Genomic DNA, 25,304 nt, shown 5'->3' with positions numbered 1-25,304 from the left:
CACCACCTACACCAGCAAGCTCTCTCGGGCCAGACCCATCAGTCACGCTCCATGCAGGGCAGACATTCTGAAACAAAACAGAGACAAGACTGACACTCTAGAAGCAGCTTTAAACCTATGAGATCGAAGTGTGGGAACCATAGCATACTGCAGTATCTCTACTTTGATGTGCCAACGTGAAAGGCTTGGATCTGCTGGTCCCCACCCTGAGTCCTGGGAGTCACAGTCTGGGCCCCTTTACCTGTACCACGGCCTGTATCTTAAAGCTCCTTATAATTTGAATTTCCCTTTCCATAGGGCCCCACCGATGATGTAGCAGTGCCAAGGGTGAAGGCCCCAGAGTGCCAGGAGATGGGTGGGTGGCTCTGTAAGATGGGTCTGCAAGAAATCCCAGCTCAGTCAGCGCTAAAACACACAGCAAGAGTATACCCTCCGCAGGACCGAGTCACAACCCATTCCCAGTGCACCAGAAGCAGTCATGTGGGTGAACTTCCACTACCATGTGCTCTTCCTTTGCAGTGGCTTCCATACACAGAGAGACAGCACCTGATAGCCCCATCTGCGGGGGGCAGGTGGGCCAAGTCATGGCACCCGGGGCTGGTCTGGTGTCCACCTACCCCTGATCTTATGATCCTCCTCGGGGAATCACAGCAAATTTTCTGCGTCTTGAATACCCCCATTATTTCCTTCTCAACAGAGCCACCCTGTCCAACAAAAATACAAGTAAAAAAATCCCTAAGAAGGTAGAGAGAAGACATACAATTCCACTTTCTCTCAGGAATGCCTTCTCAGTGACTCCTTAAATGCCCTCATCACCTTTAAGGATGAATTTAATTTCTCTTATCAGAAAGGAATGTGCTCGTGATCCTCACCCACAGGCAAGGTTGAGGGCTAGCATTATTGTGGACACACTTCGACTGAGGTTAGCTCTCTTCTAGTGAAATATTTGCCCCCAATGCTATGGTCTGCTCTGCGGGGAACAGGCTCTCCAACAAAAGCTTCACAACGACTGTCTGTGGACCAGGTCCATTTCTGCCCATGCGAACCTGCTCCCCAGAGGGGCTTACGCTCAGCTGCATCATCACGTCAGTGGCTTCGGGCTTCAGTGAGACCCTTACCAGGGGAGATTTTCTGCCAGAGATTAAGGCTTTAGACAAGGCGCCCGGGGCCTCCACTGGAGGGAAGGGGGACATGTGCTGAGACTTACTCTGGTTCGAAGGACAACGTATCTCAACTATGGCTAACAAAACACTGAGAGGCGGCCACGTAGGGGACAGTGACCAATACCCCCCCACCAGCCTCATGAAGACACTAGGGGACACCCCAGGTTCCCACCCATGCCCAATCCAGACGGGAACCCATTAATTGAATTTCCAATGAAAAGCTAACTCTTTATCAAATAATGCCATTTAAAGAGAATGATAATCCCCGCAGCCTTAAATATAAATCTGATAATACACAATGTAAATAATAAAATGTGAAAATCCAATTTCAGTGTAGTGAACTTTCAAACAGTCCACTGTTTCCATTATTCTAGCTTTCAATCTAAATGCTGTAATGCCACTGTAGGCACATCAGGCCCCAAGAACAAGGCTATTATACACTTGTTCCTCACTTGAAATATGAGCCCAGAATTATTTACTCAATGCGCTGTGCATGTCAGCTAACAAAAGCACTGCATAAAGGATTTGACAAATGCACAGGGAAAGTGCAGGCCACCCCCACACATATTCCCCCAAACCATAAAGATATAACAGGATGATGGAGAAGGGGAAACTGTCCACCTCCCCTTATGATACTGCCTGTCACCTCAGAAAATGGACAGGCTGGGGGCGTCTGGGTGGCTCCGTCGTTAAGTGTCTGCCTTCCGCTCAGGTCATGATCCCAGGGTCCTGGGATCGAGCCCCGCATCGGGCTCCCTGCTCTGCAGAAGCCTGCTTCTCCCTCTCCCACTCCCCCTGCTTGTGTTCCCTCTCTCGCTGTGTCTTTCTCTATAAAATAAATAAAATCTTTAAAAAAAAAAAAAAGAAAATGGACAGGCTGACAGGTGACAGCTTTGTAATCACTTAATCCTAAGGCACTGAGCACTCTTCCTATGAAGGAACGTAAATCCAGACACTGAATTCCACTCCCTCTGAAAAGGGGCTAGAAGAGAAACAAAATTAGACTCCATGTCCATCAAGAGCACTGGAAAGACACTGCTGACGAGGAGACATGTCAGAGAAGTAATAACTTCCCATTGGGAAATTTAAATAATCAGCTGGGTCTGAAAAATGTGCACATTCTGGGTTTCAGAGCAATTTCTCAGCATGCCTTTTATAAGCCCTCCAGGCTGTTATTACATTAGGTTCAGCCCAAAAATTCCTGCAGTGGTTTGCAGATTCTATCACTACAACAATTCAAGTATCACAGGAAACTTCAGATTGTTGCCTATAAACCTTCTGAAAGTACACTGTATGGGTACAAATCAGTCAGAGTCATGAAAAAGCATGTTGGCATCAGAACCTCTATTACGGTACCTCGAGTGTTCTAAGGTGTTCGAGTCCAGCTCTCCGACATAGTGCCACCAGCCATGTGTGGATACTGAGCCCTTGAAAGGGGGGCAAGTCAGAATGGAGATGTGCTGTTAAGGGTGAAATAAATACCAGGCTTCAAACGAAGCTTGGGAAAAAGAATGCAAAATATCTCATTAACATGATTTGTAGTGGCTAATGCCTGCATGCCAATATTTTGGATATAGTGGGTTAAATAAGATACAGTATTAAAGCTAATTTCATCTGCTGCTTTTCCTTTTGTAATGCGAATGCTAGAAAATTTCAAATTACACATGTGGCTCACATTCTCTCTATGGACAGTGCTGCTTTGGAGTATGAGATTAAGAATTCATGCCATCAAAAGACTTTATTTGAACACATGTTAATCCATTAGCTTTCTGTAAATGTTTTTGAGACATGTAAGCGCAGATGTCCAGGGGAAAAAAAATCTGTATTCAGTCTGTCTCCATGGCCACAAATGAGGAGCCCCACAAACATCTGGGCCTGATTTTAACACTCAATCCAGAGAGGAGACTCAGATGGCAGGGAGAGGCCACCTATGTATGAAAACTTAGAACAAAAAGACAGCACTGCCACTTCCCTGTGGGTCACTGTGTACACCCTTTCCAGAATGTGCATTTCACCTTGTGAATCAAGAACAATTCAAACATAAGCAAGAACCGAAGGACCCCACCTCCCCAAATACAAGGGAGGCACAAGAAATATCACGCTGTGCAATGACACAAGATTACCTCTGAAAGCCTCTTCCTACACTGAGCCCCCAAAGCACAGCTGACCTTCACTAGCATTTCAGCAACAGATGAGACAGAATCTTCCTGTTCCCATCCCTTCCCCCATCATCTCCTCGTTCTACATCTGCTCTTTATGTTTAGCTATGAAATTCTCCCACTGACTTGCATCTTTATACATACATTTTTTTTTACAATATGGTAAAAGATAGCACAAAATATTTTAATTTCCCCTCGGTCCGGGCAGCTGGTGAGGAGAAAATATTGTGAACTTGGAGGCAATCAGTACTGAATTCTAATCCCAGCTCACACCTTGGTTTCCTGCTCTGTGAAATGACACTCATGGCACCAATCCCACAAAAATGCACAGCCCAAAGCAAAAGCCAGTCCGCCTGGTTCAGATCCCAGCTCCTACCTGCTAGCTGTGTGATAAGCCGCTCAACTTCTCTGGGCCTCACTTTTCCCATCTACAAAATGCAGGTAATCAGAGTATCTACTTCACTAAGTAATTCATGAGTTGAATTCATTGTTTTTGTACAAAATTATTTTTCTAAAGAATTACCTGTTAAGTGAATTAATCAGCAGAATAATGCCAGGCTCATAAATAAAATGGTTCCAACCGCCATCAGGTAAAGACCAATATCCCTAGCATGGTCTCATACCTCTGTCTCCCCCTTCCCCTCCAACCTTATCTCAAGCTGGTCTCATGACTCCCACTGGGCCCCCAAGCTTCCTTTCAGTTCTCCATTTGCTCCAAGCACCCTAGGACTCCAGGCCACAATGCCCGCTATTCCCTCTGCTGGAACACTTCTCCTCCCTCTCCACCTGACCTAGCCCAGCTGCTCGTCCTTCCAGCACAGATCTGGTAAGATTCTCCAGTCTTCTGCTCCCACAATCCTTCATACTTCTCTGCAGGTTGGGAATGGCCTTCCAGGAAAGGTTTCCTCTACCCCACCAACTTTTCCAGGCCTTCTGTGGTTTAAACCAATACTGCTCAACCCCGGCGTCAGCTACATCCGGGGACTTCTGACAAGCCGATGCCAGGCTGCGACCAGACCAATCACATCAGGACCTCTGGGCCAGGCCCACACTCCAGTGTTTGGGCAAGTTCCCCAAGGATTTCCACATGTAACCCAAGTCGGCAACCACCAGATCAATACAAGAACATAGGTGCAGTATTTTAAAGGATGGTTTTGGGGAGCCTGGGTGGCTCAGTCATTAAGCGTCTGCCTTCGGCTCAGGTCCCGATTGGGATTGAGCCCCGCATCGGGCTCCCTGCTCCGTGGGAAGCCTGCTTCTCCCTCTCCCACTCCCCCTGCTTGTGTTCCCTCTCTCGCTGTCTCTCTCTGTCAAATAAATAAATAAAATCTTTAAAAAAAAAAAAGGATGGTTTCAATCTTCCAATAGGATTTTAAAAATCATCTATCGACTGCAAAGAGAACCCATGATTTTCTTAAATCTAAATTAACCCAATTAGAGTACTAAAACACATATATTACAAAACATCTCCACTGTAGCTGAGATTTTTCAATTAGCATTTTATTCAGTCTCTGGATAGCCCATAACACAAACCAACTGGAAGCTCCGGGAGGTCAGAGACTTTCTCTTGCTCTCTGTGATGTAACCTGCATAGGGAAGCGTGCCGGCATGCACAGGTGCCGCATGCACACCTGTGATGAGAGGTGCAGTCCTCCACGCACCAGATTGCAGGTGACAGGAACGCGGGCCAAGCAGTACACCCAGCACAGTGACAGGCAGTGGGTGGCTCATCTGAACAAATGAACTCCCCCCCATGGCTCTTCCTCTCTCTCTGCCTGGCACGCTGCTTGTCCTCTCACTACGGGAGAGCGCCACCCCCACCCCCGCCTGCGTTTGAAGCCATTCATCTGCGGTTTATGAAATACTGCGGTAACCTTTGAGATGCAAAGAGGTTTAGAAGTGCAAATGACTGTCAATATGAATATTAATAGCAGCATTATTAATAACTGAAGTTGTCTGCCAGACACTTGACTCTTGATTAAAGGAAGTGAAGGAGCTCAAGCCAAGCCAGAAACATCTCAGTGCAGAGCCAAAGGATCTGTGCTAGAGCACTGGTCCCCATGGGGACAGAGGCTATTCTGAATGTCTGACTAGAGAAGTTTACATAAAGTCAGGTGGGTGCTGCCACTCCCATGGTCAGGCCACACCTTCCCTGTTCACCAGCGTGCGAGCTCCAGTGGCAGAATTCTCGGAGGCTTGCTGTTCTCCCCAGAGCCCAGAACAGTGTCTGGCCTGCATATGGGGCCCAAGCAAAGTGGATCAAGGGGAAAAAATGAGTAAATGACAGAAGGGAGCAAGGGAGGAAGGAGGAATATGCGGCTGAACACTAGAAAGTGCAGACAGGGGAGCTTGGACCCAAAGCTCACATGGGCTCTGCCCACTCCACAAAGAACAAAAAATAGAACTTCTTTTGGTAAGATCACCAATCCAGAACTGTTCCACAAGCTGTTAATTCACCTAAAATACTTTTTTTAAAAGCACTGTGGTCGCTGTCACTACAAATATTTGAGACACCAGCTGTCCTGACAAACAGCAGCCTATCTATACCCAAGTCTTAGTAACTTCATGATTCAAATATATTCATATTATGTTCTGCTTCTTAAGTCATGAATGTACTTTTCAGCATTAGAAATTATCCTTTCCATATCTTTGAATATTGTGGTTTCTGCCTGACTAATGTTATCTTTAATTATACATCATCAAGTATTTTACTGTGATCTAATGGGGTCTATTACTCATCAGAATGGCCCCAGTCAGCAATCATATTCCCCAGAGCCAACCACTCAACCCTTCTTCCATTTTTCAAATGTACCAGCCTGCACGTGCACAAATTTATACACAGACTGAATCACAGCATCTTGCCAATTTGTCCAAAAGACAAAACTACCCTTGAAGGAACTCACAGTATACTGGCTTCCTAGTGAGGTCTGGCCCAGCGACACTCTGAGCACTGAGGGCCCTCTGACCTTGCCCTGGGTACAGCCACACCTCCCTGTCCACCCCAGGCACATTCTGCACAGCACATGAACAGAAAAGAAACGGGTACTCGGGAAGGTAAGCAATGTGCCCAAGTCCTGCAGCAAGCAGGTGGCAGACCCAGCATCCCACCCTCAAAGACAACACAAGGCGGGAGGCCAGGAGAAGAACATGACAAGACCTGGATGGACCACACAGCATGTTGAGGCACTTTCCGCGCCCTGACTCCCACAGTCACCAATCACAACCCACCCAGATGACCTCTTTCAAAATATATTTGAAGAGCCAAGCGATCTTAAGCAAACCTAAAGATCAGCAGACGCCAGCTAGTCCCCAAACTCTCATTCAAAGGGATGAACTGCCATTCAAATTAATAATTTTAAATGCAGAATTTATACAAAGTAGTAATGTATATATATTTTTTCTATATATTAATGTGTATGTATATAAATAAACATACTTATGTCTTTTGACGTGTTTTAGTTATTAAGTGAAAAACTAACAGGTCAGGCTCAAGTTCTAGACATTTTATCTAAACAGCTGGTGCTTAACTTCTGCATACTTACAAGACAGACTCAAACTACTAAGCCAAGTGCCTTAAGACCCAGAAGCAGAAAACATAACGAGAAAGGTCACTGGATGGAGAATTAACAAATAAATCATTTTGAAAGAACTGGAATCAGTGACGAGCTAGGAGACCTTGATGTGTCCCTCTTGAATAATTGACGAGGCATCTTTTCTTGGACCATTTATAAGACTATGTTTAGAACCCCATTTAGTGCTGTAAGATAACTCACCCAACTGCCGGCTTCTTATCAGACCTGTTGACCAAGGAGCAGATGGAAAACAATAAATACACATACAGATCTAGTGTCTGTGCACCGTGCCAACAGCACGCTGCAGCAACAACTAAAGAACCGCCTTCACTCGGCCCTGCTGACAGCAAGGCTGGTAGCCTTTCCAAGTGAGTGTAGATGCAAACCTGGCCTCAGGGCTGTTCCAAGTTGCGCAGATAGACTCTCACAGAGGGCAGCACTGTCTCCCTGCGTGCATTTCCTTCTGACGATCTCCCAGTAGCCATGGCAGCTGTGATTTCAAGAAACAGGCATCCTGGCCATTTCTCCCTGGCACCTCTAGGAAGGTGCCCGCCAACACCTGTATCCTTTGGAGAACGAGAAAGCCCGTCTGTGACTCACTCCAGGCTCATGGGGGCTGGGGGGCAGGGGAGAAGGAGCAGAGACAGGGAGGGGAGGAGCTTGTTTGAACCATAGTGAGGGAAGGAAGAGCTTTGGCTGAGGAGAAAGCCCCAGAGACCCCTGGGTTGCAGGGGAGGCCCGAGGAAAGGCACCAAGAAGAGAGGAGACAAAGTACTAACACCGGCAGGACTGACTAATAGGACTTTGAGAATGGAGTGCAAGGAGGGGGGGAGGCCAGGGCAGAGGGCTGGCTCTCCAGAGCGGGGAGCATGGCAGAGGGGCCAGGGAGGTCTGATGTAGAGGATGGTGGTGTGGAGGCCTGTAGACACAGAAGGCTGCTCTACATGGTGGGGCTGGCTGGGAGGTTGCGTGAAGTCTCTCCAGCGCCCACGATCCTCAACAAGGCCTTGGGTCAGTGCCTTTGGGAGATCCTCCACACAGCACCCAGCAGGACCACAGGAAGTGAACTAATTCTGTGGCAGCAAAGGCCCTGAGCCAGAGGAGGCTTGAGAGGAGGCATAGCCCCCAAACCTTCTGAGAGACAGGGAGGAGAATGCTGGGTCTCCCACTCACTTGGAAAGGCTACCAGCCAATGTCGTGTGACCCTCAAAAGGCCACAGTGGGGCTCCTAAGGAGCCGCCCATGGCTTGGTCAGGGCTCCGGCAGGGGTCACAGGCTATGCACACAGCCGGGCCCACCTCCTGCCCCACAGCCACCGAATCCTCGGGGCGAGCATGGCCTCTGGGTCCCCCTTCCCCCGGGGGGGGGGGCTGGTGGCTGTGGGAGTGTCTGGGTAGTGGTGGTGGGCAGGGGAGAAGTGGCAGCTAAGAAGAACATCACTTTACCTTGAGCACCCTAAAATGTAGGACACCGGCAGTTGATCCAGAACTAGATGAAAGGGATATCCAAGATTTTGGAAAGGCAGGGTTGCAAAAAAGATATGCATATGTAGACTCTGCAGGATCCCCCAACCTGTGCCCCCATGTCCTTCCTTAGGCTCTCAGCCCAACTTTGTCGGAGGTTCATCCATTCTACTACTTATTATCATGAAAACTCAAGGCTCAAGAATAATAACAGTAACAACATTTATTAAACGCCTACTACACATCTAGTACTTGTCTCAGAACGTTTTAGGTAAGAACTCATTCAGCTTACAGTCCTTTGAGATGCGGGATGCTCTTCTTGGTCCCCACCTTCCAGATGAGGACACTGCAGCCTAGCCGTCACATCACATGTCTAACAACAGCTGGCCCACAGCACGCTTCCAGGATATGTGGAGAGGGCCACCTAAGTCCAGATACTCAGGCCCCAAGGCTCCAAGCCTGCCCATGGCCCGATGCAGCCCTCCATAGCTCATCTGTTCTTTCCTGTTTTGTTCCTTCAGAAGCATTGCTATCTACCACCACACTCCTGAGCACAGAAGAACCAACTAACCAATACCAGTACCACTACAGAAGTTCTGCTCCTACACAGGGGGTTCAGACTCAGTGCAAGGCATGGTCCTGACCCTGGTGAACTTACAGTGAACCCTGATGAACACTTGCATGGGTGAAACTCAAGACCTAAAGAATGACCAGATAATAAATTCTAGAGAAGAGCTTTAGACATGCAATGAGAACACAGACAAACGTGGCCTGGAGAAATGCCAAGAGTCCCTCAGCAATGTGTGGTCAGCACTGGGGAGATGAAGAGGAGTAGCTACAGGACAGCCCCTGAGACAGCATGGTAGGGTGGAGGACGCCTAACGAAGCACACACAGATGATATGATGACAGGCTTCTCTACAGTGTCCCAAGGACAAGGATGGAGGAAGGGGGTATCCATCCTTTAGGGATGGCCCACCTTCAATCAATGGCAAAGTGGGTGTGGGGTCTTGTGTAAGCACAGAGCAAATGCCAGGGGGAACCTCACTGTGCAGGATGAGAAAGCACCTGTGGGCCATGCAGAAACAAGACCACAGGACCTAGAACCTGGCCCAAAGGAAGAGTCAACGGAGCTGTGACAACCAAACAGCATTGTGGGACAATCGTTTGGGCCATGGGCACAGGCGGCCTGGGGAGAGCAGCAGTGGCCCGGCAGGGAGTGTGGTCATCAGGGGCCTGGCCCAGTGTGACAGGAGCTGGGTTTGGTGCTATCTGAGAAGCAGAAAGGAAGATGTTAACTGTCCCTTCCGAGAAAGTAACGATAAGACTTGGTGCCACAAACACAGCTGATGAAGGAAAATCAAAAAGGATCTCAACCCCTGTAAGATCTCAACCCCGTACCAGGTCAGGCCCTCCCAGCTCTACATTCTGTCATGAGCTTACCCAGACAGCCCTGCTGTGACCCTGAAGCCTGGCCTGGGATTCCCACACTGGGAACCAGAGTGCAGAGCCCTCTGCCCTGAGACGAGCCATGGAGCCTGACCACCCTCAGAACATTTGAGCTCTGGGGACCAGGGTGGAGGAGAGCCTGTTTTGACCATTTCCTTTACCCCTTGTGCATCTCTTGGTCCTGAACCCTGTGCCACTTTTCTGCTGTGATCACACTTCATCAAGCTCAGGGACCAGTCTGGTGCCTGACGGGTTCAAATGGGCATGAAGATGACTCGGTGCCAGGTGGGTGCCACAAGCTGCAGATGGGCATAAGGACGGCCTGGCTCAGCAAGCATGAAGACCCCAAACACACATGTCACTCTTAACCCTCCCTGCCCCACTGATATTTCAACCCAAAACAAACCCCAAAGGCTAAGTTGCTCACACTTGTTATTTGAGTTGAAAAAAAAAATTGTAAGCAATTTTTCCAAAAGTTGGCTTCCAAGCATCAAGTGCTGCCCCTGTCTCTCATATTCACTTCACCCAACCCTCTCCATCTTACAAACCCACTGCCCAGTCCCCAGCAGCTCACATACAGAGAAAACTAGGGGTGGAAAAGATAAATGTCAAGATGCTCTAGGAAAACAAAGTCTGCTTATTCTGTGACTGCAGGCAGTTTTTATCCGAACTATAGTCATCCATGCCTCATCTTCACCATATTTACTTAATAAGGTTCTTTAATTGACTCAATTTTTATTTAAATTTGCTTCCAAATAAGACTTCATGTTAACTGCCATAATTTTTTTTTTAATGGACCACTTGACCTAAAAGAAAGAATCATTAAAAGAAACACAAACATCAACATAAAGCATCACTAGGTATGACCTGGGACATCTTGCAGCCATCACAGTGGGCCCCCACATTTGGGTTCCCCATGTCCCCACCAGGAACACAAGCACCCCTGTGGCACTCTTCCCTGCTCTGCCTGCCAGGTCACCAGCCAGGATGCTACCTCTGAGTCCTCGACACTCCACTGTAACACCCCCTTGCCACATCTGTCAACATGACAATTGTCACCTTGAAAACCGACAGGCTTGAAAATTCCTCAACCTGACAGAATGTTTCCCACTTACATTTAGAAAGTGAAAGTGTTCCCAAATGATAGCCACCTTTCCCCACGGTTGCTGACAAGTCACAGCACGTCCATCACTCAGCAACAATCCACGATTACCTCGCGGGTAAGGCCAAACACCAACTATCAGAAAAGAAACCTCAGCTGGACCACGCTCCAGAATGAAGGCTACGCTCCATGTGGTGCACCCAGGGCAAAGTCAGCTCTTCACCCACAGAAGGAAGTGGGGCTTCTGAAAATGGGACAAGCCCACAATAAAAGTCACATCTAAAACCCTCCTTCAGTGCACAGTGCTGTCAGGAGACAGACCACCTACCCCTCCTCAGAGAGGCCCCCTGTGCAGCAGCCTCTCCCACTGTTGGAAGCCAGTCCACCCCACTTTGCTCCGTGGCACCCAGCCCCCCACAGCTGTGCCCAATGTGCTGGGGAACCCATGGAGGCAGCTGGGTTGGCCAGGGCTGTGGTCAGTCATGGAAAACCCATCTGATTCCAAGTTTGAGGAGAAAACCCCATGGTTTTATATGAAAATCAGAGGAAACATATTCTAGAATAACATTCATGTGAATTTTTAAGAAGATAATACAAAACCTCAAATAAATACCCACTGCTAAAAAGAATGCAGCAGGAGGGGTATGGGTGGGAAGGGGGCAGCTAGCAACGAAATGGGGGTACACAGGTTACCCAGTCCAAAGGTACCAGAGTCCACCCAGAGGGGACTTGGAACACGGTGATGATTCAGCACAATGGGCTGGAAATCACCACCCAGCAGGCAGCAGCTTTCCCACAAGGGCAGCAGTGGGGTGGGGATCAGGGAGGCCAGGTGGGAGACCAGAGCAAGAGACCAGAGGTGCCCTTAGGAAACACATCTGAGAAACCCCAGGAACTCGAGAAAGACCCAGCAGGGCCCAGGAGGCAGAGATGACAAGGCAGAGAAAGTTCCCCATGTGGCTTTTCCAGGTAAGAGCCAGGGAGGTCTGTGTGTGCTACCTGGGGAGTCTCCAGGAAGAAAGCTGCCAGCCCATGACACGAGGCCCCTCTCAGGGTGGCATGACCTTGATGGGTGTGCCCCACAGGGCACAGCCAGGAACATTCCCCGCTGTGGACCCCAGACATGTCTGTTCATCCAAAAGCAAAACCGCTGTCAACAAGAACGCCATGTGATGGTGGGACAACCAGAAAGATATGCTCATTCACCGGGGACTAACCTACATAGACAGGATGCCCTCGTCCTCAGAGTGAACACACCCGAGAGCCCAGGGAGCATCACAGAGTAGCCCAGCAGGCATAGAAAGATGTGAGCTCCCAGCCTTGCTGAGCTGCATTAACTAGTCTGGGAGTGCTCCTCTCGGCCCCCACGGCCACTCTGAACCCTCCTCTCTCTCCAGGTCTGACCTCCCATGGATGGCTTCAGGAGCCCTTTTCCCCTGAGCCTAGCAAAGGAGCATTTTGTCATCTCTGCAGAGATGCTGACTTAGAAGCCTAACCCTCCTCCCAGGATTCACAGACATCCTCAAGTGTTGCTCACCACTCCTGGGACAGGCACCCTGAATCCACAGCAGAGTTCTGTCTGCACCTGTAAAGAACGGGTCAGGCTGGACTGGGAATCAGCTCCACACCCAGCCCCGAGCACTTGGGAAGGAAGGCAGGTGCCAAAAGGCTGCAAGACACTTACATCCCTCCTTGGTGAGCCATTCTCAGTGTTGGGGAGAACCTGCTAATCACTAAGAAAGCTAGAGGAAGGGGAACAGAGGCAACATGACTAACTGTTGCCTCCAGGAAAGCCAGATGATCCAAACTTTAAAGGGCCAACAAAGCAGTAATTGTCAGGAAAACACGCAGCCCACAGAAGGGAACAGTGAAGAAAGTACACCGAAAACAGCTTGAGGAAATAAAAATGGAATCAGAAAATCAGAAGAGACAAAAGATAGGGCTTGCAGAGGTTTGGGCTTCAGTGGGTTAGACTGGTGAAAGCCATCTTTTTACCCAGGTGAAGACATCTGGGACCTGGTGTAGACCAATCCCTTCAATACGGACATGCCCACACCTACCCAAAGCCACCCAGCGCCCTGTCCTCTGGCGGCGGGGGGGGGGGGAGCATTTGAAGTCCCCTCAGCCCCCAGGACTATCCCCCGATGGCCTGGCTGTCAGGGGTATTTTAACAACCCCAGACAGCCCAGAGTTATATGAGAAAGGGTGTGTAAGCCATGAGGTTGTTACAGGAAGTAAAGCATTGAGTGGAAAACTGGTACACCAGGGGCTGGACTCTAGGCACTGGGGGTTAAAGCTGATGCACTGATTAGCTTGGAGACAAATAGGAAATGCTACAAGTAATATCAACCACACTTCACAGGCTGGCTATTAACCCCACGTAGAGTACATATGCCTTTTGCTAAAAGGAACAAGAAAGAAAATTCTATGTCCTGTAACATCGAAATTAAAAAAGAAATTTTGTAATTTGCAAGAAATTGCTGAAGCTTTGGGGGAAACAGAAGAACATCAGTATGTAAAAGGACTGATGGCCCTTTTACAGTGCCCTGTCCTTCTGAACAGACTCATGGTTCACAAAGAACAAATGAAATAGGGGGTCAGTGGCCGATCCTGGGACAGAGCATCATACACATCAGCTCGGGGCCCTTAGAGAGGATGCCATGGCTGCACTGGAAGGACAGCAGGAGGGAGCCCTGCCCCGACTTTAAGTGAAAAGCCTTTCACTGGCCTCTACTCTTCACCTCTGCCTTGTCATCTGAGTTCCAACATTTTATGGGTCACTATCTCTGGTCAATAAAGCACTCTGTTTCTTTGGAGCAGCCGTATTTGAGACAGCTTCCACCAGCCTGTGAACGCACCTCACATATGTCCCACACTGACGGTGCTTCCCCGGCTGGCCGGGCCCTCACCCACGCAGCTCTGGGGGACACGCTGTCTCCGGTGAAGGGCTGACTGCAAAGCCAAACAATCCGTTGTCAAACAGGCTGCTGATATCTGCAGTTGCGTTCTCCCTGGGGAGGCTCAACCACAGGGGTAACAAGTCCTCCTCAGAATCCAAGATCTGTCACCTCATTTGAGATGTTGGGGGCAACCAGTTAACTCTGGGGAAACTGCTATCACAGAGCATGTGACAAAGCTTAGTTTGTCAGATGGTGACTCCAGATAAATGTCCAAATCCTTAAGAACCATACAATCTGAATGCAGCCCTAGAAGGCACGAAAGCACAGCTACTCAGCCAAAAAAGAGCTGTCTTTTCTTTAGGGGCACTTACCTTTCCTTCTGCACATCTTTAGACCACGAACTGGGTCCAGACAATCATTGCTAATGCCACCATTAACCCACAGGCACCATGAAGCTGGAAGATAAAGGTGAGTCTCACAGGTTATCTGTTTTAAGGTGACGGACTTTCGCGAAGGCTGCGTGCCCGCACCATTCCTGATGCTCTGCACGCTTCATCTTGCACAGTCGCAGCTGGCTGTAATTACCTTTCGCCATGCTTGGGAAGGGGAAGTAGGTGCAATTTTTAAGTTATGCAGAATTCAAAGTATGACTATAAAGAGTTAAGGAATCTAACAGTTTATCTATAAACAGTAAATACTTCTTAACACAGAGGGGCGCCTGGGTGGCTCAGATGGTTAAGCGTCTGCCTTCGGCTCAGGTCATGATCCCAGGGTCCTGGGATTGAGCCCCACATCGGGCTCCTGGCTCAGCAAGGAGCCTGCTTCTCCCTCTCCCTCTGCCTCTCTCCCTGCTCATGCTTTCTCTTCTCTCTCTCTGTATCTCTGTGTCTCAAATGAATAAATAAAACCCTTAAAAAAATAAAAAAAAAATACTTCTTAACACAGAAATTTCTAAACCATTCGGGATGAACAGGTGGCAGTGTTGCAATGTTGTGTGTAGAACAAATGAAGCCTTGGGAGTTTAACTGTCAAAGAAGGCATGGTAGTTTTTGTTGCCAGGACTCCAGCACTGTTTTGAACATGAGCTGGGGGTTCCATTTGCTGGCAAGGTGGCAAGCAAATTTTGTGCCACTTTCTAAAGACCAATATAATTTGTACCCCAAATGTTATTGTAGTGCCTGTACATAGTAGGTGCTCAAATAAGTGTTCAGGGAAGCAGAAGAGAATGCACACTATCCTATCTCTTAAACTACTGTGTGACAGCCTCGCTGTGAACCCCCAGTGCTCCCGGAAGCCTCCTTCTGTCTGAGCATTGTTGAGAACGTGCTCTGGGCTCTAGAACATTTATATCCACTCCTGGTGCCAGTGCGTTCTTCAGGTCTCTCACCACTTTTATTGACCTGAATTCCTGCAGCAAATCCTAATTCATTTAAACTCATATAAATTCACATGAGCATTATGCACACATTCCATTAAGCAGAAATGCAAATATCATAATATCTTCATGTTTGCAGATAACCATCATATCCATTAACAACGTAAACACGTGTGCCAGATGAGAGAAACAACCCACCAAAGCAATTCCTCTCGGATGCTCTTTCAGGTCTCCCAAAGGACAACCACATCTCTAAATATCCATAAGCCATCAAAGGCCCAAAAAGGCAGCCATCTGTGAGTAGAATTCAAATGGTGCTACTACTTTATATGCTTTTTTATTTTAACCTCCACTCAGTGGGAAAAGGGAGCCCCACGGTATAGTGTGCTAGCACAATGTTTAAACCATTCACCGCTGCCAACACCTTCAGCTTGACACCTTATTCTTTTAAGGTTAATTAGAATTCCAATAGGATACCCATTGAGCATGCATTTCTAATTCATCAAACATGAAGATCTTCCAAGCAAGGCAAGTCTGATAAAAACTGACCTTGGCCTTTGCAAGTGGGGCTATAAAGAGCATTTCCCCCTAACTAAATCCTTGCTGATGTTTTATTTCAAACATGAACCTCGAAAAAGAGCGTGTTAACTGGAAAAATAGAGATTAAATACAGATTGAACTGAAATACACACTTGAAACAACTGCATAATTGAGACCCGCTTTCGTCATGCTCCAGCAAGCAAACGGGCTCTCAAAAGCCGGAACGAAGGAACAATTGGATAGAATTCTGCTCAGCTCAACCTCACTGAGCAACCTAATTCCAGGCAGTGGTAGACCAGCTCTTGTGTCCTACAGATGAAGGAGGTGGGCTTCGTTTTCAGGAGAGCCTGCCAACCAGCTATACCCACAACTGGGTGGGGTTATTCTCCCCTCCTGCTTTTCTTAAAACAGATTATAACTTGGATTTTTTTTTCACTTTAATGATGCTTATAAGAATAGGGAACACTACCTGTGATAACAAAGATAAAACTCAGAAGCAATTTAAAAGGTGAAACAGACAGATTCAAGCACTTGACTTAGATATCCATCAGTGCTCAACAATCTAGTCATGGTGACACAGGCCAGCTTGGAATCTAAAGGCAAAGCATTGTATCACATGTGCTCACACACACACACTTAGGATACCATATAAATGAATCTACTAGCAGGAAGGTGGGCCCTGTGAAGTGTGCCATACTAGTGATACAAAAATTTGAGATTTTTGTATTAGTGATAGGCACTGAAATGACTGCCAGTTATGTGTGCTAGGCACTGCAGGTACATGGTCTCATTTATCTGATAAAGCAGATAGGCTCCCTCTCTCTCTAAGAAGAAGGCTCAGAAAAGCTAAACCTCTGCCCAGAGGCACATGGTGAGGAAGTAAGGAACTCAGGATAAATCCACCTGTGCTCTACCCGTGCCCTCCTTCTTCACAGGACTCCACGAAGCCCAGGGATCTGCCCTGTCTGCAGCCACATGCCCAGGGCAGGCAGTGGGCCTCAGTCCCCAGAGGGGAGGCTGATCCTGTGCGCCAAGTCCCTGGCTGAGCTGTGGCTGGTCCAGGCACCAGCCTGGCATGCAATTCTGGCCCCTGAGGTGAGAAGAGAAGTGTGTGAGGGTGGTCTAGAGCAAACATAAGGGGAAGAAACCCTCCTTCTGTTATTAAGTCTTGTCACCACGATATGATGCCATCACCACCCATTCAGATTCCAGAAGTACCACTTGTGTCTTTTATGTAGAGCTACCTGTGACATGCTGCCGAAGCCACAACTGATATGATGTTCTTTCCTCAGGACCACACATCACTCTGCACAGTTGCTGCTAACTACCCATAAGGCTCACAGCCTGGGCTTACAAGATGGCAGCCTCAAACTGGAAGAGCATCTGCAGCCAGGGGGCAGATGGATCTAGCAAGTGAGTGCTACTTAAGTTCAGGACCTTGGTCTCTCATTAACTGGGTTTGTTATAGAGCGAGAGGCCTCCCCTAACCACGAAGCTGGTAGCCTCTCAGTCCAAAGTTCACCTTTCAAGAACACCCCTATTCCTTGTGTGTCTCTGAGCAAGGAAATCTTGGTGCCTCCAATGCCCCATCTCACCGAGCCATAGTAAGGAACAGGTGAGATGAATTTCCATCAGCTGACTCAAGCCCTGGCACACATGGGCACTCAGTGAACACCTGGTCCACAGCACTCTCAATGAATGGTAACTAGATTATTCACCAACGGGCCACAACCTGAAACACAACACTGCTGTAAGTCTCAGAGGTGCTGTTTCCACACCCAGAGGCCTTCTGAAAACAGACCCAAAAGGACTTCACTGTGACTCATCTGTCTTCAAAGGCTGGTGTCTGCCCTTGTCATCACGGAGACCACAAGTCAACCACTTGTCCGCTGTCCTTGTGAGCTGTCTGGCTTTTCTGTGAGGGCCTCCAGGCACTGGGCCATTTCCTCTGGAGTCCTTCTTACATCACAGACCAAACAACAACAAAACCCTAATGATATAGCCCAGCAGAACAGAATAGAAAGGGCAGGGGAACGGAGCCTAAAAACATATCCAGAACCCAACACTCCCTGGCTCTCTGACTTGACCATTTTGCCCATATATCAGTCCCTCTTGGTTAATTATGCCACCCACCCCACAGGATTATGGTGAGCTTTCTATAAACAACATATGCCAAAGCGCCCAGCACATGATAGGTACTCAGTAATTGTTCACACAGAAAAATCTCAAACATAAGCTGCCCAACTTTTGACGACTAAAGAACACACACTGATTTGCATCCAGATACCGCAGACTCTCTCTGAACTGGTGTCCCAAGAGGTGACCAGCTGGACTGGCCAACTCACCATCTCCTCCATACGATGGCCTAAAGCACTCAACCCCTTGGAAGGCTCAGCCTGGCCCACTGCTGTCCAAGCCCTCACACCTGCCCAGGGACGCCTGTGCTTACTTGGAATTCACTGGCTTGATTCCCAACCATGTTTATGCAAATATACTGATAAATGGCAAACATAAACTTTAATGAAGTGTTATATAAACAAAAGACATTTAGTGCAAAAGAAGTCACTCCTTGGAAAAACACGGTGACCACTTAGGAAACACTCATCAAAGACAGACCTCTTTAAAATCATCTAACTGGGCAAAAACAAAACCGTACGACATTAAGTGGGGATTGTTTAAAATCTAGAAGGTGCTCCGTTCAGAATTCTTTGAAAGTCTCTTTGTTCTCCATTTGAAAGAAACAAATAGGAAATCATAAACTCTGGCTGTGGTTTAAGTCAACTTGGAACTCAAAGACAAGTCCTTAGCCCTGCATCCAAAACATGGTGAACACAAATATGTATGTGTTTATAAAATAAACCATTTAATAGATATCAGTTGTACGAGTCTCTAATTTATTTGACTTTTCCCATTATAGGGTCCCAGTCACACTGGCTGAGAGATACAGAAGAGATTTCCAGTTGAAACATATCCCAAAGTACTTCAAGGTACATGACCCAGACAAAGCAGGCTCTGACGCCTACGTGTTATATCATCAACAGCATTACCCAAATTTTCTACAGTTCTTTAATCTGTAAAAATGCCTGTCCTCTTCACCTTCATAGAGTCATGGATGGACACCAATCCAGTGTCCTCAGGAATCTCCTGCGAGCAGCCTGGGTTCCAAGTCCACAGTAAATTCTGTGCATGCCCAAATAGAAGGCAAGAAATTTGCCCCCACCAAAAAAAAAAAAAAAAAAAAAATAGAATTGTTTTACATTAGGGTTCTCATGAAAGCATATTAAAAAGTACTCTTGAAATTACTCAATTTGGAACTACAAAACCCTTTTAAAAAAACATGCTGCCCCAAAACACCTCAACCAATGCTAGTTGGGGGAGTTATAGGGGTCACTTCACACAACTGTAAAAACAAGTTAGGCTGAGAAACTTAGCACATATTTAGCAACTGCAATGGTTGGACACTTCTGTTAAAACAGGACTTTTTAAAAGATCACTTTCAGAAGCAACACAACACGCAAACAAAAAAACAACAGTCCTAACCTTAGGCAGTGGGTACCTGTAACTTGGTATAAAATTTCCAAGGGCAGCATAATTAACTGATTGAAAAAGTGCTTCATCTCAAATGGCTCAAGTGAAAGCAGAGCTGAGAGGTTCTGCTAACCAGGCTAGAGGATTCCAGATGGCTCTGCTGAGAACCAAAACCCTGACGAAAAAGATGCCAGTGAAGAGTGTGGAAAAATTATTTCATGAACTCCAAGTGAAACCAAAACAAGAATTAATCCATTTTATACATGATGCATTCCCCACATCTAACTGTAAGTAAATGCAAAATCTAAGAAGATATTTGTTTATCTACAAACCTACAACGTTTACATATCCCCATCGGTCCAAAAGAAGGTTTGAGGAGCATCTCACTAGGAAAATCGGAGACAGTCTTTCATTAACAGTAAACCTGCTACTAAGGCATATATGGTCTCTGTTGAATCATAACATGAGTGCCCATCTATTAAACAACATACAGTAACATCCAGCATTCAGCCTTGCTATGAGGAGTCAAAGCAATTCCAATAGACAGTAAAGTACCAAAAGCCTATTTGCAAGTTAATTTTCAGCTGAAGCACTTGCCTGTCAAATTTTAGGTTTGCTTAAAGTGCAACATTCTATGCAGGACTTCTGGCTGCCCAAGAAGACTCCCACTGACTTACACATCAGTGAGTAAAAAGTTAGAAGATATTATGATCCCCACCTTCACTGATTTTGCCTTTTGGAAAATGATCAAATATTGATCAAAAATTGGATTTAATTCAGACTCTTCCTGGAACTCAAACTCAGTCCTAATGAGATGGGCCTGTGAAGAAAGGTGTGAGGGTCACCCTCAGTTAACACAACAAAAAGAAACTGTGTTCTGAAGTTTTCCTGAAGCTCAGACAGCTATAAACAGTCTGATGCTCCATATGCCTATAGAGAAAGTCCACCAATAATCCCAAGACCAGCCAACAAAAAATTAACTCCCTGTTACTGTCATTGTAAAAAGTTATCAGTTCAACCTCTGACAATTTTTTTTACACAAATGCCAGAGTTCTAGGAGCTGCCTCAGGCTATGGCCTTTCAAATTTCAGCAGTTACCTCCTAACCTCCGATCAGACACAATTCACATAAAATGCAGTGGGAGGTCATCTGTAAATACATGCTCATCAAAATGTCCTAGCGTTTAACTACAAACATCATTCCACAAACCATTCAGTTCTCTGAGCATGAGGAGGTAACCCACTTATTCTGCAAATAAAGACCTTTAATTATAATACCTTAGATGAAAACAGCAAGGACAGGAAGGAAAAGTTAGAAAATCAGGAACAAGCACAGTCATAACTGGATTTAATCACAATTAAAACCAAAGAAAAACTACTTAACTACCTGCCTTCCAGCAGTGATCCCAGGCATAAATATTCCTTGACTATTCTTGACTGCCCATTATTCCGTATTCATAGGAAACACCCAGTTTGGCAAAGTAGGGCATTTACCTCCAATGCTCAATACCCAAGGGCTTAAGTTCTTAACCTCAAAGATGCTGTAGTACTGAGTAATTCAGACGGTTAGAATTTTCCCAGCTTCTCTGTATTATACATATTGGAAGGATTATTTAAATGGTTTATGCACCACCAGCTTCTTAAACGGTCAAAAGCAGAGAAACAAGGTTGTGTTTTCTAAAATGAATGATAATTACAAAAGATCAATAATGTTTTTTTACCTTTAAATGCGATTTTCTACATTTAAAGAAAATATAAAACATGAGTACTTGCTTCTCACTTAACCCGGAATCCCGCAGGCTTTCCTCCCCCCTCCATAATAGTAAGAGGAGCAGAGGGTGTGAAAGGACACCCTATAAATAACTTCTGAAACCAAATCACTGAAACCCCAAGATAAAGCCTTTCACTAAAACAGAAACAGTGAAAGACCTGGTACAATGTAGTTGCACAAAAAAATTCAAATAATGTCCCACCTGGGAAAGCAACCCTGCCTGAGAGCCCACAAGAGGTCTAGGGCTTCCTGACCGACCAAGTCCAAGAAGGCTGGGCCAAATATTCCTTCCACCTCCAGGTGAACTTCTTCCCTCCTGTTACACGAGTTTGTAATTTATGTTCCTCCAACCCCCAGTCACACAATTCCCTCTGCCCAATCCTCTCTGGCTAGACACGCAGGCAGGAGGCCCAGAGTCCCCCTTCCCCCCTCCCCCGCGGCCAGAACCCAGGAAACACTAAGCACTAACTTCACCGAAGGCCGGCAGAGGGTTTGTGCAGGGTCAGTCCGGGGGTCCAGCAGAAGACTGTTTCTGGGGAGATGGGAGGGCCCAGAAAAGTTAAAAAAAAGGTGGAGAAACAGGCCCTGCCAGCAGAGGGACTGTACGGATGAGAGGTTAGCAGGGGACAGGAAAGCGCGTCCACCCTGGGGCAGAATGGGGTGTCACCACATATGAACAGGTGGCAAGGGTCCCTAGGACTGCATGCTGGCACACAGCAAGTGCAGGTGGCGCGAAAAGGGATTCCAGAGAGGACGGAGGGACGGCAGGTGCATTTCAGAGGGAAAGGGGACGGGACTGCGAGGAGGGGGTGGGGGGACACGGCGTCCAAGAGTTGGCAAGTGCGACTTGAGGGGTTACACTCACGGAGTCCCTGGAGAAAAGCTAGTTGGAGAAAGAAGAGCAAGGTGAAGGCCATTGGGGGGCCACCTCTGGTCTCCCCTGCCCTTCATCACTGCCTCCTACGCACACGCGCCCCCCTACCCGTACACACACACACACTGTGGCGCCGCGCCGTGAAGCAGATACCCACCTTTGCCACGGGCGCACTCCTGCTGGTCGACAGCTCGCGCAGGCTGGCGGTGGCGCTGCCGGCCGCCGCAGGGAGGAAGACTGGGGAGCCGGGGGCACTGCCCGCCGCGCTGCCCCCGCCACCCGCGAGCGCCGAAGCCGCCCCCGAGCCGGGGCCGGGGCGCGCGGGCGGGCTACCGCCGGGGCTGGCGCCAGCGCGGGGCCGCTGGCGGATGCCGTCCAGCAGGCGCACCAGCAGGATGTTGGCGGGCAGCTCGTCCACGCCGCAGCCCACCAGGATGCGGCACTCAGGGCAGCGCAGTTCGTGGCGCGAGCACACGATGCTCTCCAGACAGCGGCGGCAGAAAGTGTGCTGACACGGCAGCACCTTGGCCGTGGTGTCCAGGCGCTCCAGGCACACCGAGCACTCCAGCAGGTCCAGCAGCGACGACTCGTCCATGTCCTCGCCCGCCGCCGCCGCCGCCGTGGCCGCCGCCCGCCGCCGCCGCCGCTCACCCGGCCTGTCGTCGTCGCCCTCGCTCTGCGCAGCAGCGGCGGCCGCCTTGGACGCGCACAGCCAGGACGCTCCGAGCAGCATGGGGGAGGCGCCGGCGGCGGCCGCGCGCAGCTGCCTACGTCCCGGGGCCGGAGCGGGACCCGCCGCGGGCAGCGGGCATCAGGATCGCGGGCTCCGCCAGCACTTCCTTCACCCGGACTGGCGGCCCGACGCTCCGGCCGCGGCAGTGCCAAGTGCTGCGCTGACTGGCCTGCGTGGTGAGCACTGGAGTTCCGCGCCCCGCGAGCCAACTCCCGGCCAGCCGAGCCCACACAGTCCTTCGGAGTGCGGCGTCCGCGTCTGCGGGCTACACCTGTCCTGCCGCCTGTTCGCCCTACGCCGTGCGGGGGCCCAGGGGCACCGCCGGGCACGACACTCAGCGGGCGCTGCGCTCGCAGTGGCCACCAGCGGCCCCGAGCCCCGCGGCAGGAAGTGCGGGGAGCTGCCGGTCGGGTCCCCAGGGAGACCGGGGCTCAACGTGCGCGCTCCCCCGCGCCGCTGGTGAGCCGCACCGCCTCCGCGGCGCCTCCATGCGCCCTGGGCCTGTCCACGAGTCCCTGCCCCCCACTCCCCAGCGGGTTCAGCGGGACCTTCCTCTTACTCGGCCGCGAGCACGTGCGCGGGGAGCGCGCAGAGGTCACGGTCAGTGAGGAGCGCAGGAAAGGAGACGCTGCGCCCACTGGACCTCCCTACGCCTGGGCGCACACCGGCGACTAGTCCTGTCCCTTAGGACACCTCTAGGGCTCCCGGGAACTCCGAGCGCGCCCTTCGGCGCAGGCTCGGCCCTGTCCCCTCCGGGCGCCCGGAGTCTTAGCTCCAGCTCTCGGCGAACCTCAGAGAGGGATGCTTCCTCCCGACGCTGCCGCGAAGGAAAGTTTGGGCGGTGTTATCCCGACTGCCTTTCTCGCCAGCGCCGGCAAGCAGCTTGGGAACAGGGCCAACACCCGGGCATCCTCCTCGACGACTCCCCGCAGCGCTCCCGGTCGGGTCCCCCTTACAGGCGGTACGCAGAAGTGACAAGCCTGGAGCTGCGGATATGGGTGCGGGGACGCCCCGCGAAGCAGAAGGGAAAGGCGCTCGGGTTGGCTGAAGCGCCCCCGGGGCGCCTCGGACTCCTCCCGGCGGCAGCCCGCCCTACCCGGAGTCGCTAGTCCGAGGCCGGCGCCGCTGCCCGCTGGACCCGCACCCTTGCACAGGGCACCCGGCTCCGCGCCGCGCCCACTGCGGCGCAGTCTCGTGAACCCCGCTCCAGTTTCTCCTCGGGAGGCGCAGGAAGGGGAATTCGCGCTCTCCTTCCCGACGCCCCGGCTTCTGGGAGCGTCAGAGCAACGGAAGTACGTACGGAGGACCGGGAGCAGCAGGGAAGTTTGGCAGTGGGCTGGGGTCGATCGCGAGGATTCCCTGCAGTGCGCTGCCCCCTCGTGGCCGCTTCGGGTTCCCAGCGCGCCCTGTTCCCATCCTGGCCCGACCCCGCACAAACCATGGGCCAAGGGCTAGATGCTACAAAGCCGGATAGTTTTGGGGTATTTTGGGTATTTTTTTTTAAAGATTTTATTTATTTATTTGAGAGAGAACGAGCGAGCAAGAGAGCACAAGCAGGGGGAGAGGCAGAGGGAGAAGAGAAGAAGGCTCCCCCCCGAGCAGGGAGCCTGGTGCGGAGCTGGATACCAGCACCCCGAGATCATGACCTGAGCCGAACCGACTGACCCACCCAGGCACCCCAAAGCCAGATAGTTCTTGCCAGGGCTAATAGCAGAAGAGGTGTTGAGGGCCCGCCTACCAGCCAAGCTAACCTGTGGTTCGTGAAATTAAGAGTACCTTTTTCGACTTTTCAGGGAGACAGTAATATTTGTTGTGGCTTAAATGCCAAGAACGTGCCTATGCATTATTTCCTTTTAATCCTCTAAACAGCCCTGTGAGATAATTATTTTTACCTCATTTTACATGTGAGGGAGATAAGGTTTATAGTTATGAAATCATTGAGGCTGAATTTCGTTAATTTTTGTGTCTCCAGAAAACATACTAAGATCACATTCCATTGGATTATGGAATATGGAGCTTCCCTATAGGCTACATATTTTTACTCTGTAAGATCCCCAGTGCAAGGGCAGTTCTTGGCACATAGTATGTGCTCAATGAAGATTTGTGGAAATAATGAAATAAAGGTCTCAGAATCATCACCTAATGGTGTTTTGAACATGCATCTTAACATCTCAGTTCCAGGTATCCTGAGCTCATACCAGGTTGCCAGTTCCTAGAAACCTGGCAAGCTGCTTTGTGGACGTCTTGATGGTGAGGATTTCAGTATGTATTATTCACATGAGCACTGGCTACCTTGTGAGATGGATGGCATCCCTGAGCTGCCTGGCTGACTGGAACCTGGGAGAAGACTTCCCAGCAGGGCCAGAGGCCATGTCACAGTGCCCAGAAGCACCTTCGTGTTTTCCTCCTTTTACTCTTTGACTCTCCCTCAGGAACAACAAAGGGGAATTCTTACGAGGACCCACAGAATGCTTGATCCAAAAGCAGGTGGCATGCCAGAAACCAAGCCAGGTTTAAAATGAGGAGAATAGACTGAGAATCAGGAACACCTCACAGGACCCCAGGTTAAGAGCTGGGCCAGCTTATTGCAGAGGGACCACAGAGTGTCTTGCTCTCCATTCTTCTTTCTATGATGTTATGCTCTTTCTGTCTCTTGCACCTGCTGGCTCTACTTTCC

At 49.3% G+C, this 25,304-nt stretch overlaps 1 protein-coding gene across 3 annotated transcripts in view; it reads right to left on the bottom strand.

The window, feature by feature from the left end:
- SH3RF3 (SH3 domain containing ring finger 3) overlaps positions 1–23,836 on the bottom strand; it is a 361,498-nt gene extending 337,662 nt beyond the window's left edge. For all 3 annotated transcript variants that reach the window (XM_025869126.2, XM_073897932.1, XM_073897934.1), the window contains exon 1: positions 22,052–23,836. In XM_025869126.2, the coding sequence (XP_025724911.1) occupies positions 22,052–22,627 (576 nt within the window). In that variant the 5' untranslated portion in view covers positions 22,628–23,836. The remainder of the gene's footprint in view (positions 1–22,051) is intronic.
- Positions 23,837–25,304: the final 1,468 nt, after the last annotated feature.

Source organism: Callorhinus ursinus, unplaced genomic scaffold (assembly GCF_003265705.2).
Source record: "Callorhinus ursinus isolate GAN/ISIS: 27379988/994484 unplaced genomic scaffold, GSC_fseal_2.0 scaffold10, whole genome shotgun sequence".
In the NCBI taxonomy this organism is placed as follows: domain Eukaryota; kingdom Metazoa; phylum Chordata; class Mammalia; order Carnivora; family Otariidae; genus Callorhinus; species Callorhinus ursinus.
Note: the sequence above shows the minus strand (reverse complement) of the source record. Positions and strands in the feature narration are given on the sequence as shown.